Source organism: Rutidosis leptorrhynchoides, unplaced genomic scaffold (assembly GCF_046630445.1).
Source record: "Rutidosis leptorrhynchoides isolate AG116_Rl617_1_P2 unplaced genomic scaffold, CSIRO_AGI_Rlap_v1 contig482, whole genome shotgun sequence".
Lineage (NCBI taxonomy): Eukaryota > Viridiplantae > Streptophyta > Magnoliopsida > Asterales > Asteraceae > Rutidosis > Rutidosis leptorrhynchoides.
This window is the reverse complement of record NW_027266713.1, coordinates 1-20,080: the sequence shown is the minus strand read 5'-3', so window position 1 is coordinate 20,080 and position 20,080 is coordinate 1. Positions and strand designations below refer to the sequence as shown.

At 32.4% G+C, this 20,080-nt stretch overlaps 2 protein-coding genes across 2 annotated transcripts; one reads left to right on the top strand and one right to left on the bottom strand.

Moving 5' to 3' along the window:
* Positions 1-9,955: 9,955 nt before the first annotated feature.
* Positions 9,956-11,574, bottom strand: LOC139883958 (ATP-dependent Clp protease proteolytic subunit 4, chloroplastic). Its single transcript, XM_071868050.1, has 2 exons — positions 11,183-11,574; positions 9,956-10,439 (listed from the first exon to the last, which is right to left on the bottom strand). Exons 1-2 carry the CDS (start codon positions 11,572-11,574, stop codon positions 9,956-9,958), a joined length of 876 nt encoding a protein of 291 aa, XP_071724151.1.
* Positions 11,575-14,680: 3,106 nt separating this feature from the next.
* On the top strand, positions 14,681-16,541 carry LOC139883956 (uncharacterized). The gene is made up of 4 exons (XM_071868047.1): positions 14,681-14,859; positions 14,961-15,117; positions 15,305-16,036; positions 16,353-16,541. The coding sequence occupies exons 1-4, from the start codon at positions 14,681-14,683 to the stop codon at positions 16,539-16,541; spliced, it is 1,257 nt and encodes a 418-aa protein (XP_071724148.1).
* The last annotated feature ends 3,539 nt before the right edge of the window (positions 16,542-20,080 follow it).

Sequence of the window (20,080 nt, the reverse complement as noted above, 5' to 3'; positions counted from 1 at the left end):
GTACGTTCATAGAATAAAATACAAAGAAAAGTCTTATGATGCATATATAGATGCATGAGCAATTTTGTATTTTGCTTTAGCTAGAATTCCATTTTGATGAAATAAACTACAAAAATCACTAGTAATATCAATTGTAGACGAAAGTAAACATCTTATATGGAAAGCATCATTTTTTAATAAAATAAAATAAAAAATTATATATTTATAGTACCATCAATATATCAACAAGAATCAAATTATCTATGATAATAGGAAATAATTTTCTAAAATTATATCAAACCATTTTGTCAGTACTTGCATCATATAGAGCTAACTGCACCATATTATAAAAATAAAAAAAGTACTGTTATAAAAATATCAATATTAATAAGATTAAATAAATTACAAATTACTCAAAAACTTAAAGTTATATATGAAAAGTTACGTATACCAATAGAATTACAAAAAGAAATAGAAAATTTATTAGAGGATGTATGTAGTGATAATCCACTAGATCAAAATAAAAATAATAACCAAGAACTAATAGAAATAAAATTAAAAGATTCTAATCAAGAAGTCAATATAGAAAATAAAATCCCATATTCAAAAATTGATGTAGAAGAATTTACGAAAGAATGTGCTGAACTTCTAGAAAGAGAAATATTAAAAGGATTTACTACTAGGCATGCTGTACCCGCATATTATGTAGAAAATCATAATGAAATAAAACGAAGAAAAAGAAGAATATTAATTAATTATACAAAAATGAATGAAGCAACAATAGGAGATGCATACAAATTACCTAGAAAAGATTATATACTTCAAAAAATTAGAGGAAGTAATTGGTTTAGCACTTTAGAAGCTAAATCAGGATTTTGACAATTAAGATTACATGATAACACTAAACCATTAACAGCTTTTATATGTCCTCCCCATAAACACTATCAATGGACAGTACTACAATTTGGATTGAAACAAGCATCAGGAATGTATCAAAGATTCATGGATAAAAACTTAAAAGGATTAGAAGAATTATGTTCAGTATATATAGATGATATATTGATGTATAAAAATAATACATTAGAAGACTATTACCAAAAATTAAAAATAGTCTTAGAAAAAATAAAAGAAAAAGGACTAGTTTTAAGCAAAAAGAAAGCAATAATTGCTAAAAACGAAATAGACTACCTAGGGTTAACCATATCAAAAAATGGAGAATTAAAACTACAAGATAATATAATAAAAAAATTAAATAACTTCCCTTAAAAAATCGAAGATAGGTAACAATTACAAAGATTCTTAGGATCTTTAAATTACATTTCTGATCAAGGCTTTTTAAAGTCCTTAGCAAAAGAACGAAGACAATTATAAAAGAAATTGAGTACAAAAGTCCTATGGACTTGGAATATCCATGATACTAATATTATTGACAAGCTAAAAAATGCTTGCAAAGATCTTCCAAAACTATACAATTCCCAAAGTGATGATTATCTGATTGTGGAAACAGACGCCTCTCAAGAAACTTGAGCTTGCTGTATGAAAGCAAAAATTAATATACAGACTGAAAAGTCAGAAAATAAATAAGTCGAAAGACTATGCAAATATATATCATGAACTTTCTCAGAAATTGAGCAAAGATATCCTATTCACGAGAAAGAGACACTTGCTTGTCTTAAAACAATGAGAAAATGGAGAATTGAACTTTTTCTTAAAGAGTTTGAACTTCATACTGATAGTAAATATCTTACATAAAATTAGAAGCAACTTCAATCAAGGAAGATTGATCAGGTGGCAGATAGAGCTACGACAGTTTCCAGCAGTGATAAAATATATAAAATCAGAAAACAACGTCATCGCAGACACCCTAACAAGAGAATGGAAGAAATCATCAAAGGAATGATGTACCAAATAGCTATCAACAAAAACGAAATTGAAGAAAAGCAGAAGGAAATAGCAGAAAGACCGAAAAAAAATCCCAAATAGAAGCAACCATAATTCAACCAGGAAGAAAAATCCAAACATCAGAGTTATGCGGCAAAAACGTGGTGGATCCATTATCAACAACAACAATTGGATCTTCATCCAAGTCAAACTCATCAACTATTCCTCTAACATTATAATATGACGCAACAAAATCGTCCCAAACGAAATACTATGCAATATTCAATGGCTCTATAAAAGGACTTTATGATCATTGGCACAAAGTTTCTGCTTTTGTCACTGGTCAATCCAATATACAACACAAGTCATTCCCAACTAGAGAAGATGCCCAAAAAGCCTATGAAGAAATACCAACCCAGGTAGAAATTCCTCGTTATAAATCCAAACTACTTTCCTCACCATCATCCTCAAACATTTCTCAAAAAAGATTTACCACCATAGGAAAAATACCATCATTAATCTCTAGAATCCCCACTAGAGAAGAAAAAACTAGAGCCAAACAACTATCACCATTAACATTTAATGAGTGTTACTCAATGCTCATTAATTAAACCGAAAAAAACATGAATAACCAATACTTCTACCCAGTAGGTAGGATAAACTCTAGCCCTAAAGCCGTCTTTATCCCAGGAGCAAATCCTATGACCATATACAGATTTTTTGTCCATGGACTAATAGATACTATCTATCTAGATAATACCGCATAACTCTCAGAATGCACTCCTAAACTAGTTCAAACCGTCAGAAATTGCATAGACAACATGGCAAAGAATAGAAGGATATATATGAAAATATATAGTTCATTCCCTGTATTCAACGAAGAAAAAACTATTGTTCCAAGCTTTGCAGCGATAGAATTAGGAATCTCTAATGGAAATTATCCTCCTAGAGAAGATAAATTCTATCAAACTAACTAATGTCGAGAAATTAAATGTAAGATATATAACAGGCATCGCTTCATCAACTACAAGTCAGAGAATATAATTAGTTAGTTTGATAGGCATCGCTTCATCAACTACAAGTCAGAGAATATAATTATCTTTTCAAAATTCAGCAAAAAGATAACCGATGAAGGAATAATAGCCATACAAAACTTTGAAGAACCATTCAATAATTTTTCTGACCACTAGAGAAATTGTCACAAAAAATAAGAGAAGTAATATGCATGCTCTTTATGAGCAATGACGATAAAAAATCAACAGGAACTATCAGCACAATAATGGAAGAAGATGAAGATAAAAAATTTCCACCACTCAACAAAAAAGAGAATCCATTGCCATCCACTAGCTAAGCAAGATGTAGACACCATTGTCTTCTTGTAATAAGTGTGTATATAACGTAAACTCTAATGTAAATTTCTAAGGGCACCAATAATGTAACAAATAATGTAATATCAGAGTTTTCGGAGTGAAATAAAATTCTCCTTTGTTTAATAACAAAGCAACGTTTTGATTTCCCTTTAATGGAAGTCTGGTTTACTAAGCAAATACTCAAAAATTAGTCAAAAATATTATTATCAAACACTCAAGCATCAAGCAATCTATCATCAAGGAATCCAAAGATCATCAACAAAAACATTCACAAAGCAGAAGGATTCAAATACACTTGATTTATCTTTAATAGAAAATTCTAGTACTACGGAATTATTTGCTTTACAAAATGAAACTAATCAAAAAATAACTCAATTATAAGAAATAATTTCTGATTGCAAACAGAAAGTAGATATAAGAAGGGTTAAAGAAATAGAAATATTATTCAGGAGGATATTACCTTCTAATCTACAAAAGAAATAGCAACTAGATATGAAACATATCTATTTTCATTAATAATTAACTCATATAAAAAGATAGAAGAAAATATGGATATATTAACCCATATTGAAATACAATTAGAGTATCATACCAAACTAATATGTACTATAATATTGAAGAAGATAATAATGCAGATTGGTCAAACCAATCTATTTAGATTGTATTAAGCATCTGTACTCTTATGTCATTAATAAAAATCTGTTTTAAAATTAAAATTCTTTCTTTTAGCCAATTATTTAAAATTCTAATCCGTGTTCTAAAAATCTGTATCAGAGCTAGCAAAGAAAAATGAATTATATTAATAACACAAGGAATATATTTAATGAACTTAAGAAAAAATAGTCCATATCTAATTAGTCTAATAAATCATTGCGAAGATAATATAGACAAGTATCATAACGATCTTAGAATTATTATGGAATTAGATAATGAAAATAATGGAAACATTAGAGTTCTAAACAGTTTACGATTAGAACTATCACATAAAATTGACCTCTACTGCATTATGCTAGAATAACTTAGACTTTATAATAGATAAAAATGGAAAAAGAAATAGTTTCGACATCATCATCAATCAATATTATAGACTATCTAGATCTACAAGAAGAAAAATGTATCTTCAAAAGAGATATTTTAGTTAACAAAAATATAATCAAGAGAATTAAAAAGAAGAACTAAATCTAAAAGAAGGACAAAGATATAAAAAAATCATTAAGAAATCTTCTAAGTAGAAAAAATATACTTTATTTTGGAAAAATTACTGCCGAATATCCAATAAAAATCTCAACTACGACTGGAAAAACTAGTATTTCTATTATAAGTGGTAGTGAAATCAAAAAAAAAATTAATAAGTTAAATATAAAACAAGGAGAAAACGATAAAATAGGTTATATTCATATATCAACTATTCAGATCTTAATAAAATCAACATTCATGGAAGGAATAAATTCGCCAATAAGATTAGCAATCTGTGATGATAGAATTCAAGATCCACGAGATAGAATAATAGGAATAGTAAATGGAAATTTAGCTTCTACAAAACTAAAATTTAATGTATCACTACAATTAGGAATATTTTTATGCACAGAAAATTTAGATAGATCATTAATAATAGCATATAAAATTTATAGAAATAATTTAATGGAAAAAGAAGACTATCCATTCACAATAACTTATGAAATAGGATATGCCTTATCAAATAGTCACCATAGTATACAATTTAAAGATAAAGATAAAATTTATTTAGAAGATCTATTTGGAGTTACAACAAAAGTAGGAACAATAAAAACAACACCAATAAGTTCAGTACCGGAAATAGATAATTCGATGATAAAAGAACGAATATTTTGTAGACCAAATATGAAATTAATTAAAGATAATACTAAATACATAGCAGAAGAGGAATCATCGTCCTCTAAAAGTAATGATATACAAAAAGAATTATTAAAATTAAATAATCATCTATTAACAATAGAATTTAAATAAAAAAAATATTATAAAGACTAAACTTCAAATTTATAAAATCTATAAAGACTAAAATATATTAATGAATAAAAAAAAAAAGACAGACAGACAGGTCTCATTGTAAGAGAAAATAGCAAATCGAGTTTTTAAAACTCGATATCTTTATTTTTATGTCCTCCTTTCATTTCAAACCACCCAACTGTAATTCACTCCTCAAGTTAATATATGGGTTTAGCATCAATTACCTTTTGGGTTTTTGCATTTTGTTTACTTGAGTATTAAGTAATCATCTTATGTGAGTTGGTGGTGGGGAAATTGCCCTTGCCAAAAGATTTTGTGATTTGAAGAGAAAAGTAAATATTTATTTATTGTAATGTCAAATTATTAAACATTTGAAAGTCTTTACAAATCTAAAGTATTGATGGCCAGAAATTCTTGAGTCAGTTTTGAGGTAAGTTCAAGATTGTTGCCTATCAAAGTGATGTTGGTTTGCCTGCATTGATTTCTAATCGTATCAAACAGATTCTAGACCATGCTCCAGTTAACTTTGCCCATTGCTTGGCGTTATGGGATATTGTGTTTCCATATTCAGCTAGCTAATTCCAGCCTTGTTTTTCCTTTTGACAATCCATTCCGTAATTTGCTGGTGGTTTGTGGAGGGTTTTGTCCCAAGCCTTTAGTTCGTAACCATGATGTTTGGTTCTCTGCAGAAGTTACTTTTTTTTATGAGTTGTACTGATATTTGTAATGTGTTGTGTAGTTAATTAACTCAAAACTTCTTATTTGATTTTTGGTATGCTGAAATTTTGACTATTTTGATTTGGGGTTTTAGATATCAGCATGGCGAGGCAGAGGATCATTACCTGTTGTGATTGACGTGACATCTTCAATAATCGAAATACAACAGATGGATCCTTACTTCAGGTAGCTATTTTACTATCTCAAGGTTTTATACTATTTGAAATGTCTTGATACTATATGTGGATCCTCAGTTACTAAAGTGAATGAAAGGCTAGTGTAGCTTAAATTAGCACCGTTGTTGCACCACATTGGATCATTTGTTCTTCTTGATATGGGGTTTTGTGAAAACATTTACATCTACAATCGATGATTTGGATAATTGGTGAATACGGGAAATAATTGCTAACTGCAACAGCCAAACTCTTCCTTAAGAAGCCCACTGACTCTTTTGAGAGAAAGCAGAATCTCAAAGCTGTTAGTTCTTGTGTGACTTCACAGGTGCGTCTTTTGCAGCCCTCCGTTTCCAGTTGTACTCCCAGCGGCTTTTGGTCAAGGATTGCAAATCAATTGACACGACGAGATGGCCAAGTGTTTTACAGTATACTGTTTGAGAACAACACACATGCTACTCTTCATGATTCAGTTTAACAAGAACTCGTTTGGTCTTATAAACCCCATCAATCATCAAAAGACCAGTTTGGTATTTCAGCGACAAGATACCAATCCAAGCCTTCTTTACTGAGGATGGAAGAATGGAGCATGCCTCGTTCCTTGAGGTAAGATTTGTTTGTTACAGTATTTTTTTTTCCCTCTTCCTGCATGCCAGAAATTTTTATTTTTATTTTGGATTCAACTTTTCATTCATAATGCTGCCTGCTTATTAGCTATTGAAATTATGCTAAAGAAACGCAGGACATTGCAATAAGCTTAAAAACCCAAGGCTTGTTTGATTGCAGGATTCCTTGGCTTGATAAGAACCGATCCAGAGATATCAAAGTCTGATGCATCAAAACGGCAGAGAAGGATAGGAAGAAACATCAAGACGACGTCGTTTTGTTTCGTTCTGTGTGAATGGGTTCTGCTGTGCAAACGGGCCGAGATGAAACCAAATATCGCTTCATCTCGGCCCAAACCGAATCCCACTCAGTGTTTGCAGCTGTTGTTGCCTGTGCTTCAAGCAAGTCAAAGACTTCTTCTTCCTACACAAGCATGGACATGATAAGATTGATACACCATAATCCAACTTCAACAACTCAAGTCATTCTAAGCATGGTCTTCCCATACTAAGCATGGTTTAATCACAAATCACATGGGAAAAATATGGGCATAGATTAGATGTTTTTGTACTAATTCTTTTAATAGTTTTCATTAGTTTCACAAATTGTATTATCATCTTATAGACAATAGAGAGACTTTTTCAATTTGTCCCAATTACAATTCAATTGCAAATTTTATTGTCAAATCAACATTCGACACATGGCGTTTTATTAACGAATAGTAATTTAACACATGTATATAAGAACTTTGAGTTTAATTAAGTTTCAAGTTCTAATTTTAAGTCAATGATATTATTTTTTTTCCTTTTTTAATTAGAAAATCAAAATATAATAAAAGCATAATGATTCCTAATAAAATTCTACCAATTACTTTTTCTTAATATAATAGTTTTATTTCTAATCAATTTCCTATCCATTATTCTAAAAAATCCTAATAAAATTATAATACGTTATATTTTTTTCTTTTTTTTTATTAAAAAAAATTTTCTATTAAAAATTTATTTTCTATTCCTAGAAGCATCTTTTTTTTTTTTCCATTCAAGCGGGCTTATTGTTACAAAAATTATTCCTAACCAAATAATATAATATATTATTTTTTTCTAAATTTTTTATTAAACTATATTCCTTATTTAAAACTTTAAGTTTAATTAGATTTCAAATTAAAATTTTAAGTCTATGATTTTTTCTATTCTAATTAAAAAATCAAAACACAATAAAAATATATTCCTCATAAAATTATAATACACTATATTTTTTTTCTAATTTTCTTATTTAAAAATTTTTCCTAATTAAAATCTATTTTATTTTCTTCCCATTCCTAATTAAAACGGGCACATCTTCTTTTTTTCCTATTCAAACGGACATATTGCTAAAAAAATTATTCCTAATCAAATTAAAATATATATTATTTTTTTCAAATTTTTTTATTAAACTATTATTTCTAATAAAATCTGCTATATTTTTTCCTATTATTAATTAAAACGGACATATCTTATTTTTCAAAAAAAAAAAAAAATTAATGCTAATAGGATTGTATATTTTTTCCTATTATTAATAATATTTAATACAAATAATTATTATATAATTTTTTATAATATATATTTAAATTATTTATTTTTAAAGGTACGGATTTTCCGTCCAACGGACGGGCCCACTGACTAGTATATACAACAACAAAACTTTGTAATTTTGAGTTGAAATCAATAAGGAAAACTAATTTTCTCTCAATTCTTCACTTCCATATCCAAATTTCAACATTAGTTTAGGTGAACTTGGATTTTAATACCATTTTTCTGTATATATCCGTCATAAATGAGCAATGTGCTTTTGTTTCTTGCTAGAAGAACAAAGAAAGCAATTGTAAATTTGTTCGACTTGGTATATTTTGCGTGATTTAGGAAATATATAATGAAAATTGGTAATTTGATCTATCGTTGATAGGAGTCGATCGGATGGATGACTGTTGTGAGAAATCGAGTTACTTTTGTTTAACACCCGAACGAGAAGCATCAAGTTGTATATGTTTTCCCCTATTTATTGCAAATTGAGTTGCTTTTTGTTGAAAACCAGAAATGGAAATCATCAAGTTGTATAGACTTGCCACTAATTGAAGCTAGAATTGCATTTTTAGACATTTTTGCCCCTACCTGACTGGATACCGTCTTGTACAAATTTGACAGACATGGAGGTCACTATCCGATGCAAACGAGGAGTTGAAGGAATTCCCAGGGATGATCAACAATTTAGAAGCGACAATAGAGCACCTTGGAGCATCGAACATGTTCTTTGTAGCAAAGCGCAAGCATGCAAACCAGGATGTTCTCTATTTCTCGGCAAAGATACCTCGAGGCATACCTTTCTTGATCGAAATAACAATGGTCGTCGGAAATCCGGGTATCAAGTGTGCCTTTACGACTCCAAACACTGAAATGGCGCCACTTTTCTTCGAAGCCGTTGAAACACTCCTCCAAGCTTAATTATTCGGTGATTTTATTCATTTTTCATCTAGATTTTTTTAATGGCAAATGTGATCATGTGAGGAGGGATGAATTCTGATCTTTATTGATTTGTTCTCCATTTTTAATTGGCAATGGATTTGTTTATAAGCAAAATGATGTAATATTGTAAATAATGAAGGACTACTACGTGTATCTAAGCATATGGCAAATAAGCGTAAATACAATACAATAACATATTCCTTTGCAGGAAAGGAATTACACGATACAGGTTAGGAAATGCATCCTAGACTACAATTTTCTAGGGTCACTTCATACATTCATGAATCGCAAAACATCAGGATTTACACCTGTAAATAACATTTCTTGGAATAATAGATGACGCCATATCACTTTAATACTTCATCATCATGCAATCGTTGGTAATTAAAACTTTAAAAATGGGAAAATTGATGAAAACAAAATGTTATGATAATTATGTCGCTAAGATGGTATCAATAATAGTTTTCACAGTAATAAATAAGTAAAATCAAGGGTTCTCAGCTTCTTCACTCCTAGAACTTTTGCCATGGATGTCGTCAATTGCTCGGAGATATTAATTCTGCAACATGGTCTATCGACTGGAAGCACCGCATCATACCTGATCAGAAAACTTGCAACATTATGCCTAGTAATCTCTTAAAAGTCGTGATAGGAAGAATAGTAACTAATATAGATTAGAAATAAAGGTAAAATTACTGACCAACAGCACAGAAAAAAGTGTTTTACCTAATTTTGAGATTGGAAATCAGTAAATCTCATCATCTGGAACATCTGGTGTCATGAATTTCTTTGGATCTTTACTAATTTCCCCATAATTGTAGGTTGCTTTCACCCTTTCCGGCACGGGAACCAACGGAATGATGCTATCTCTATCAATAACCCCGTCGATTAATCCATACTCAAGAGCTTCAATCGGAGACATATAACGATCTCTATCGATATCCTTCTCGACTTGTTCGAACGAGCGTCCGGTGAAACCGGAGATAATCCTCGTGATATTACTTTTGTTGTGCATGATTTCTCGTGCCTGGATTTCTACATCTATTGCTTGGCCACTGGCACCTCCAAGAGGCTGGTGAATCATTATTCGTGTGTTGGGCATTGCAAATCGCTTCCCTTTAGCACCTCCTCCAAGGATTACGGAAGCTGTTGATGCTGAAATTCCCATTGCCACTGTTGAAACATCAGCTCTCACGAGTTGCACCACATCATAGATTGCCATTGTTGCACTGATATAATGCAAGAACAAAAGGATGGGATTAGCCGAGATACAGAGACGGAGATAACATGAAAACAGAATCATACATACAAAGTGTTTGATAAGAGCCCAAATGAAGAATATTTTGTTTTTTCAGGTTATCATTTGATATGCATCCAATAAATACATATCTACATGTCTTCATCTTATACACAAGATGGGGCTGTGAATGCTCAGTTTGAACATTTCCGGGAAAACGAAAATACTTATCAAGGTAGCTATGACATGGGTTGGATATTTCCTTCATAGTTGAGGAATGCAAGCTGATCGACTAGCAAGTTACAAGAAAATAGGGTTGGATATGAAAAATGCCATATGAATATCTTCACAGTTCACAGTTGTGGACTTGGAATAGACTTATGATCATACATTATGGTTTGGAATATACAGCATAGCTAAGAAAGCCGACAAATTTCCTGCTGATTATCATCAAAGATGAAATCGTCCTGATCATATATCAGCAAGCCAAATCTACAAATATATAACAACATCAACTATCACTCAATGTATCTCTTCAAATTCCAATATACAGATTATAAATTTTCTAAATAGTTTCCTGTAAAATGCATAACTACATATCCTATTCCCAAAATTCATTTCTATCATGTCTCGATTCCGATAAGTAAAGAGGTCAATGAAAACCGGTACCAATCAACATACCATTACACAAACACCATTCACAAAGCAAAACGAACTTTTTAAAGAGAATCGAACCTTAAAGAGCCACCAGGAGAATTAATGAACAGCTTAATATCCTTAGTGGGATCCTTAGCATCGAGCAATAGCAATTGACTGATAATAGCATCGGCGACAAAATCGTCGATTTGGTTTCCTAGGAACACAATCCTCTCTCTCAGCAACATACCCATGGCGTCAGCCTCCGCCCCTCTCATGGCGGTGTCGGGGGTCTGCGGCGACGACGAAAATCGGAACTTACCATGTTTTTGTGTTGGGTGGAGAGCTGTTGAGCAGAGTGAAAAGGGTTTTAAGGAAGACGGAGAGAATGGTTTTAAGGAAGACGGAGAGGGTTTAGTCGAGGCGAAGAAGAGACTGGGTTTTTTAGGTAAGGTTAGTGGAGATGAGAGCGTGAGAGAGCACAAATCCATGGCGGCCGTGGGTAAGGAGAGAAAGAAATGCTTAACAAAGCTAAATAAATAAATCCATCCACTGGAATTATAGTATCTGGACGAATTTACCCTTATCCTTAGTTTCCAATCAAACACACAATAACTATTATAGATAATTGCATCTCCTCTTTTTTAATTAATTAATTATTGGGACAATAATCACTTGATACTCTTGTCTGCAATGCATCACCAGGTATTTTGATTCTCCACCATCAATTTTCTCTGTATCATCATCATCTGTTTTCGGCTGCTAAGAATCGTGAGCTCGACTCAATTGTGACTTGTTCGTGTACTCTTAAATGTGTAGGTTACGTTGCTTCTTCACAGATAACAAGTCACCAAACGATCCTTTTTCTACCGAATGGGGTGAATCTGGTTTCAATCGCAGATGAGATGACGTAGTGTAATAAGAAAAAATGAAACAAAAAACGTATAGACAGTACTTGGCTAATGTAGCCTTTTCGAGATTTTAAGTCTATTGAATAAAAGCAGCAGCCATTTATCAGTGATTATTATATCTTATTGGTTGTTGGAAGTATTTTTATACTACAGCTTAGCTTAGAATTGAAACTGTTGAAGATCTTCCCAGGCTGGACCAGTCAGTTCTGCTACAAGTGAGAAACTGGCTGAAGTGGATTGGACAAAAGCACGAGTTAAGTCTGCGTTATTTCAATTTTGGAATACTTAATATTCTTTTGTTGCTGAGATTAGTAAGGATAAATAATTAGAAATCTGAAAGTAGCTGTACATTGTAAAAGAATTTTTAGCCAAGTCAGCTCATCCGCTGTTCTCTTGAAAATGATACTCGTCCAGTGTTAAATTCGCCGAAATAGCACAATGAAAGACACGTGCCGCATCAGTCCTCTTTTGCAGAGTCCATCCATATATAAGTATGCTATAACTAACAATATTTAGAGATATATGGTTTTCAATCATTTCTTCATGAAGGTCAAGAGCACTTCCCATATTCTGAGATTTGAAAAGCCATCGATCAAACAACTATATGTGACAAGATTAGGTTCAGAGCCCTTTTCCATCATTTCGGCGAACATTGCCATTGCATCATCCATTCTCCCTTCTTTATAGAAAGCATCAGTCAATATTGTAAAAGTTATACCATTAGGTCCAATTGCTATTTAAAACTTCCGAAGTCACGAAAAAGTCGAATGGCTTCATCCAGCATTTCCAAAGAACAATAGCCACAAATCATTGTGTTGTTGTAAGTAATAATATCGGGTTTTGGCCCTTTGTTGACAAGAATGCTATTGAAACGACGTTCCTTGAGAAAATTGTGAATGAGAACATTATATATTATCAGGGACTACACCATTCCTTTTCATCGGTGTAAAAATATGCAAACCAGCAGATAATTTTTTTCCCATTCCATAATTCATTAAGGAGAGTGCAATACGTTATCGCATCTAGCAAGCAACCCTTCTTGAGCATTTGGAAGTATAATAACAGCGCTTCACGTAATCCATCGAATCAGCACAGTGTAAGTAACCTTATCCAACTCCACATCATATATTCCCATTAAAACGAACAACTTCACCATCTCATGTCGATTACGTTTTGATGTATAACAACTATTCATAAATGTGTTGAAAATAAAGATGTAAGGACGTAAACCACCTTTTGAAAAAGAAATGTTAAAGCATCATCCATCAGCCCATTTTTACAAAGACCATGTAGGAATGTTCTGTAAACCACCTTTTGAAAAAGAATGTTAAAGCATCATCGATCAGCCTATTTTTGCAAAGACCATGTATGATTATTGTATTAGTTAATTAATATGTTTAAAGTTTGGTTATACAGGTTGTTTAGGTTGTATTATTTTCATGGTGGTCGGTTTGAAGTGTGGAAAGGGAAAACAATTTATGTGGATGGGAGAGAAAAAGTAGTTGAACTTATGCCCAATATTGTTACTTTGAAGTTTCCAGAAGATATTTTAGAGGAGATTGGGCCTTACAAAGAGTTCACTGACTTTTACTATAAGCATGCTAATTCAACAAAGTTTTGTCTTTTAGAGACAGAAAATGATGTAGGTAAAATGGTACGAGGATTGGATTTTGACAAATCAAATGGAATTGTGAACATGTTTGCCATTGGATGTTTGACTGAAGATGCAGATGGAGATGTAGCCAGCCCAATTGTGGCACCAAATCCATCAGTTGTGCGAAGCCTACCCGAGCTACCAATCCTACCTCTGCCACTAAGCCCAACCCATCTACCAAGCCCAAATGATCAAATGGCAGAGAATGTAAGTGTTCCAAATGGTAAATGGAAGGAAATTGATGAAGAATTCTTTAACCTGTTCACATATCCCATTGATGGTCTAGAATGCTTACACAAGGAGCCCCATGATGATGTCCCACATGTCAACTTTGACAGCTTTTACCCTAGAGAAAGTGAAGAGATAGAGGAGGCTATTGCACAAGAACCTGCAAAACATGATGGTGATGAGCCTTCAACACATGAACATGTACATGAAGCTGCCAAAGAAGCTGGCCAACAGTATAATGAATCTGATTTTGAAGAAAATAGTGATAGTGATGGTGAAGATGAGAACATTTATTGGTTGGAGACTGGGTATGAGTCTGAGGAGACTTGGGATGTGAGTGATTTAGAAGAAGATGATGAAGGTATTAGGGAAAGACCCAATTATCCGGTGTATGAGGCCATGCCTTGTGTAATTCATGTCTTCCATGAAAAGATGATCTTCTTGAATTTAAAAGTAGCCTCAAATGCTATAAAGAATTACGCAATATACAATGGGTATCCATTCAAGTTTGCAAAGATCGACACGAAGAGGGTGAGAGCTGTTTGCAAAGGTCCAACATGTAAAGCACACATTCTTGTGTCTGAAGTTGGTGAAAGTAGAACTTATATGCTTAAAATAATGAAAACTCAACAAAACTGTGCAAGGAGCTTCATTAATGCCTTGGCTTCGAGAAAATGGCTCACAGAGAAGCTTCTGCTAGAAATTATGAAAAAGCCTACTATGTCAACAAGAGACATACTGAGTGAAGTAAGGAAAACTTAGAGGCTTGAGATAAGCTTGGACAAAAGATATGCAGTAAGAAGAATGGCGTTCGACAAAATTCATGGGACGTACAAAGAGCAATACGCAAGGATCAGAGACTACGCTACAGAGATTGTAAGGAGAAATCCCGGTGCAACTAACTTGGTTACACATGTTGATGGTAGATTCGAGAGGATGTATGTTTCATTCCATGCTTGCACAAAAAAATTTCGATATTGCAGGTATGTATTGTGTATTTATCATGTCTTTGTAGATTATTTTATCATTAAAATTTCTATAGTTCCAAACATTTATAATAGTTGTCCTTGTTTATTTTTGACAGGCCTCTTATTTGTGTTGATGGTGCCCATTTCAAAGGGCATAACACAAATCAGATTCTTACTATAGTGGAAAGGGATGCCAACGATCAAATTTTTCCAATTGCAATTGCAGTGGTGGAAAAAGAGTGTCAGGAGACCTGGCTCTGGTTCTTAGGTCTTGTTTTGGAAGACCTTGGGGGTAAACAAGCTTCAAACTAGTGTGGATGAGTGATAGACAGAAGGTATTAATTCTCACTATATTTATATAAAATAATTGTGTTTGTTGATAATTCTGTAGTCAGGAAAGCTACTTAGAGGAACTATTATGTGAAACATCAGTAACCAATTTTATTAACATTGTGTATAGGGATTAACTTCTTTGTTTAAGACATGGGGTGTTGAGCACAGATATTATTATGTCAGACACATCTACAGCAACTTTAGGAGTCGGCTCCCAGGAGAGGAATTGAAGAAGCTATTATGGTATGCTTCCAAAACCCCATACGAAGGTGCATGGAAGGATGCAATGTTGAAGATTAGGTTATTATCACCTTTGGCATATGAGTATTTAATGGGTATTCCTAAACAGAGGTGGTGTATCCACGCGTTTACCCCACTTGCAATGAGTGACGCTGTTACCAATAACCTCAGCGAGTCTTTCAATGCGGTATTGCTGCCTGCCAGATCCATGCCGATAGTAAGCATGTTTGAGTGGATTATATTGTATTTGATGAAGCGGATTAGACTGCAAGAAACGACAATGAAAAATTACACAGGGAAGGTATGTCCTATAGTTAAAGCTAGACTAGATAAGTTCAAAGAGCTTGCAAGAGAGTGGATTCTTGAGAGGTCAGGTAGAGACGGTACAAAATGGTATATTGAAGGGATGGGCATCCAATTCAATGTTGACTTCACCTTGAAGACATGTACATGTGGCTTATGGCAGAGATTGGGAATCCCGTGTCCACATGCTATCTCAACAATTATGAAGAAGCAACATGACCCAACTGATTACGTGGATGACTGTTACAAGCCATCAACATTTTTAAAGCAATACAGTGTTGAAGTACATGGGACAAACAGTCCTAATCAATGGCATGTAACTGGCCTAGCACCACTACTTCCTCCACCATTACAAAATGTCCAGACAGGCCAAAGAAATTAAGGAGTAAAAAGCCAAAGGATGAGAATCCCAAGAAACCCACTATCAGGGTAAACCAAGGTGTAGTAAGTGTGGTGATGTTGGCCATAACAAGAGGAGGTGCAAATCTAGATGTGACCCTCAACAAGTAAGTCGGCTCGTATATTTATATATATATATATCTTACCGGAAAATACATTCGTTTTGTTTCTTAGCATTTAATTATATAACCATTTTTTTACCTTTGTTTCTCTGTTTGGTTGTTGCTGAGCAGCAGCAACAAGTAATGGAAGACCTATCAACTGAGGAACAACAATCTCAACAAGTGCTGCCTACTCACCCACTGCAGTCCATCGAAAGAGGAAACATAAAAGGAAAGGACAAGCCTTTAGATACACAAGCTGGCACAAAGAAGAAAAGACAGACAGAAAGTTCTCAGAATCCTAAAACAATGAAGAAGTAGAAGCAAGCTGGGCCTTGGACTCAATAATTAGAATCGAAAAATCGTGACTCTTTTTGTATAGTCTTATCAAGGAATATTGCCTACTTGATTTTTTTGTTATTATTACTATTAGTATGGATGATTTGGTTATGTTTAAAACGAACTTGTTTTGGTAATTTTGTGTAATGCATCTGGTAAATGCGTTTGGTTATTTTGTAATGCATTAGGAATTACGGAATACTGGGATTATTATATAATTCATATGTAGTTATTTTGTAATGCATCTCTGGTGCAAGTTTTGTTTCTAGTAAAAAGTAGCATTTGTAGGACAAAGAAAGCTACAATATATTATAGTTTTGAATTGTCAATACATTGATAATACAATATGTGGATGCTGCATTTAATAATAATGGACAAGAAGTCTCAAAATTTGACAAAATCTATCGAGAAATAGCAAAAGCCCCAACATACAATTTAAACTGAAATTTTCAATTTTGATTTAGAGAATGAAATTGAAAGGAACCAACTAGTGGCGACAAGAATAGAAACGTCTTCCCAGGTGTTCCTCGATATAAGAAGTTATCAGAGTGTTGTACTCGTCGGCCGTCGTAATGGCACCTAGGGTTGTGTTGGGTCTCATACCCAAAATTATGCACCACTGCATCTGTTGGCGAACGATAAGTAACTCGTTATAAGTGATTCTCAAATTCCACTGATGTTGATCGAGTAAATCTGTATTGAATTAGGGATTTCAATTTTTGGGGCTAGGGTTCTTAATTTATTCAAGAGAGAATTGAATTTTGGAGAAGGGGAGAAATCCCGCTTTGGAAGATAATAGGAGAGCTTGTGGGTCCCATGGATTTTTTGATTAATTATAAAATAAATTAAAATGGAAAAATTAAAATTATTAATTATTATAAAATCTACATGGAATTGTTATTACACGTGTTGTTAACATTACACGTATGCTATACACGTGTAATTCATTGATAGGTTGAAATGACCACTTAAGTGGATTTAATACGAAAATGTGCCAGCGGACAATATTTAACGGCTCAGGAGTATAATTCTTTAACATTTTTCAACAAGAAGGCCATAAAACCTAAGTCCGAAATAAGAAAGATAAAAAACTCGTGAGTACCATCTATGGAGGACATAAAGTACAATTTTCCCTTTCATTGTTATGCATTATTGTTGTTTGCAGTATCATAAACTAGTGACATATGTTGTGTTAACGTCATTCTTATACTACTAGTGCAATTCCAGCATTTTGAATAGTTTTTCGAATTAGATATCAGAAGTTTGTTGTTGTTTTTTTTTTAATCATTCTAAGGCATAAGATCACTTATTTGTTTAGGCTTGTTAACTTTATTTTTGAGAAGACACGCAAAAGAGATTTCTATTGTTGAAGCAACCGACATGACAGAATTGGCATTCCGCGCTCTCTAATTGATATTCGTCATGGTACGCTCCTTGAACTGATTCCTTCTTTACTCTTTAATTCTCCCGAACTTTTAGGCAGAATCTCTTGTTAATTCGCTGAGTAAAAACTTTTTCTTCATCTTATCTTCTTCAATTTGATTAGTAACTCATTTTTTTTAAATACATTGTAATTGTAGAGGGCCTCTCATCGTGATCTTCCTGCATTGCCCTTGGTCCGGGATTCTTCTGAAAAGGTAGACATTGTCATGTCTTCTCAAGACACTTTTTTTTTTATCAAAATACTGTAGACATCTTTCATTATTTTCTAATTGCATGGTATGTAATCTTAATAATTTCAGGCACTTGATTGGTTGCAATCTTATTACTGGGACCCTCAATAGAGGTTGATTCCATTTCAGAACAGCAAAAAAGAGATTAAGTCTATATTCCGTGAATTAGCTTTCTGCTTGAGAGTGCAGTTGAATTCCCAACCTATTGTTCCTTCTTTGGTCTAGGGAAAGCATTGTGATCGTAACAAGTTGCTGTCCGTCATGGTTGGAAACAGCGACGGATCTAGCCGAAAATGCTAGCCCATGTGATTTGTAATATATTAACTATTATCATGTCAAAATTAGGGGAGGATCATAATTTATATATCGAAAGTATAATATGTAAATAGAAAACTAAATAATGAAATGTAGTATAAGTTTAGCAATAGTATTTTTCTTCTTTAATAAATAAATTATATATTACATATTCAAAATTCATGTCGCACCGCGAATTTTTTTATATCAAAAATATTTTAATTTAAAAAAAAATTATTTTACCTATATTAAATATTTTAACAAGTTAATTTTTAATAAACATAAAAAAATTAATAATAAATATATTTAAAATAGTTATATCTAAAGCGTATAACTTTATATAAATAATAAAAATGTATACATGAATCACACTTTTCATTTCTATAGATCCATAAAATATTCAAAGAATTTAATGTGAATGTTTTAACTAGTCCTATTTCAATGTGAAAAACTAGAACATTTGCCAAAAAAAAAGAACATATTTTATTTTATTATTGAAATTTTAATTAACCAAATTTATTAATTGGATATAAAAATGAGCTTTAAATAGGTTTAAATTCAGCCAAATTTTCAATATTCCTTATAGAATATTATAATTATTACTAATTTTTCTTTCCGATTTTAAATAGACGTCGTTTTGAATTTTTAGATATATCAACTTTTGAATGAATCTAGACAATAAAAATTGACTATATACATTTTAAAAGTGAATGTGTCTAAAAAGACAAAATAACATCTATTTGAAAATGGCAGCAATATATCTTTTTATTTAGTATATGTTGTAATAAATAATTTTTATAGTTTATGGTGTAATATTGCATTTTTAATTTTAGCATAAAATGAATATGAACTTTGTATCATTATGTTAGGATTCGTAATTTTTTAAATAATAACCCATCTTTCTAACATAAAATGTATATTTACTAAATCATAATGTCGTTGTTGCTCTCCTACCTTCTATACGGATCCTTAATATATACTACCTCCATTTCACAATAGTTGATGATTTGGATTTGATGACATGTGTAATTAATCAAGTGCATGAAGGGTATTTTTATGAAAAAAAAATTTCTCAAGCTTTTTCAAATTGAGCAAAACATCATGTATAGTTTAGGAAATATTTTCATAGTAAAAAACACCCCTATTACATCTAATAATTACACATGCCATTAAAATCCAAACCATCAACTATTTTGAAATGAAGGGAGTATAATTTAAATATGTATCGATTATAATATTTGTCTACCTAATATTATAATTTTTGTCTATATATATATATTTTTTTTTTTCAAAACCGCCGATGCTTCCCTACACTACTTATAAATCCATCCCTACCAAACGGTTCCACAAGTGCTTGCACTATTGTAGGCAATTCGGCCGCTTTATAAAGGTGGCTGGTGAAAAACACGGACCATATAGGCATGTACTAGATTCATAATGACATCACACGACGTCGTTCAGTTCAATTGTAGCACCAAAACGGATACGAGTACTGGTACCGGTACGGAAACGGTTACGAGAAACATAAAATCTAAAAAAATTTCGATACGGATA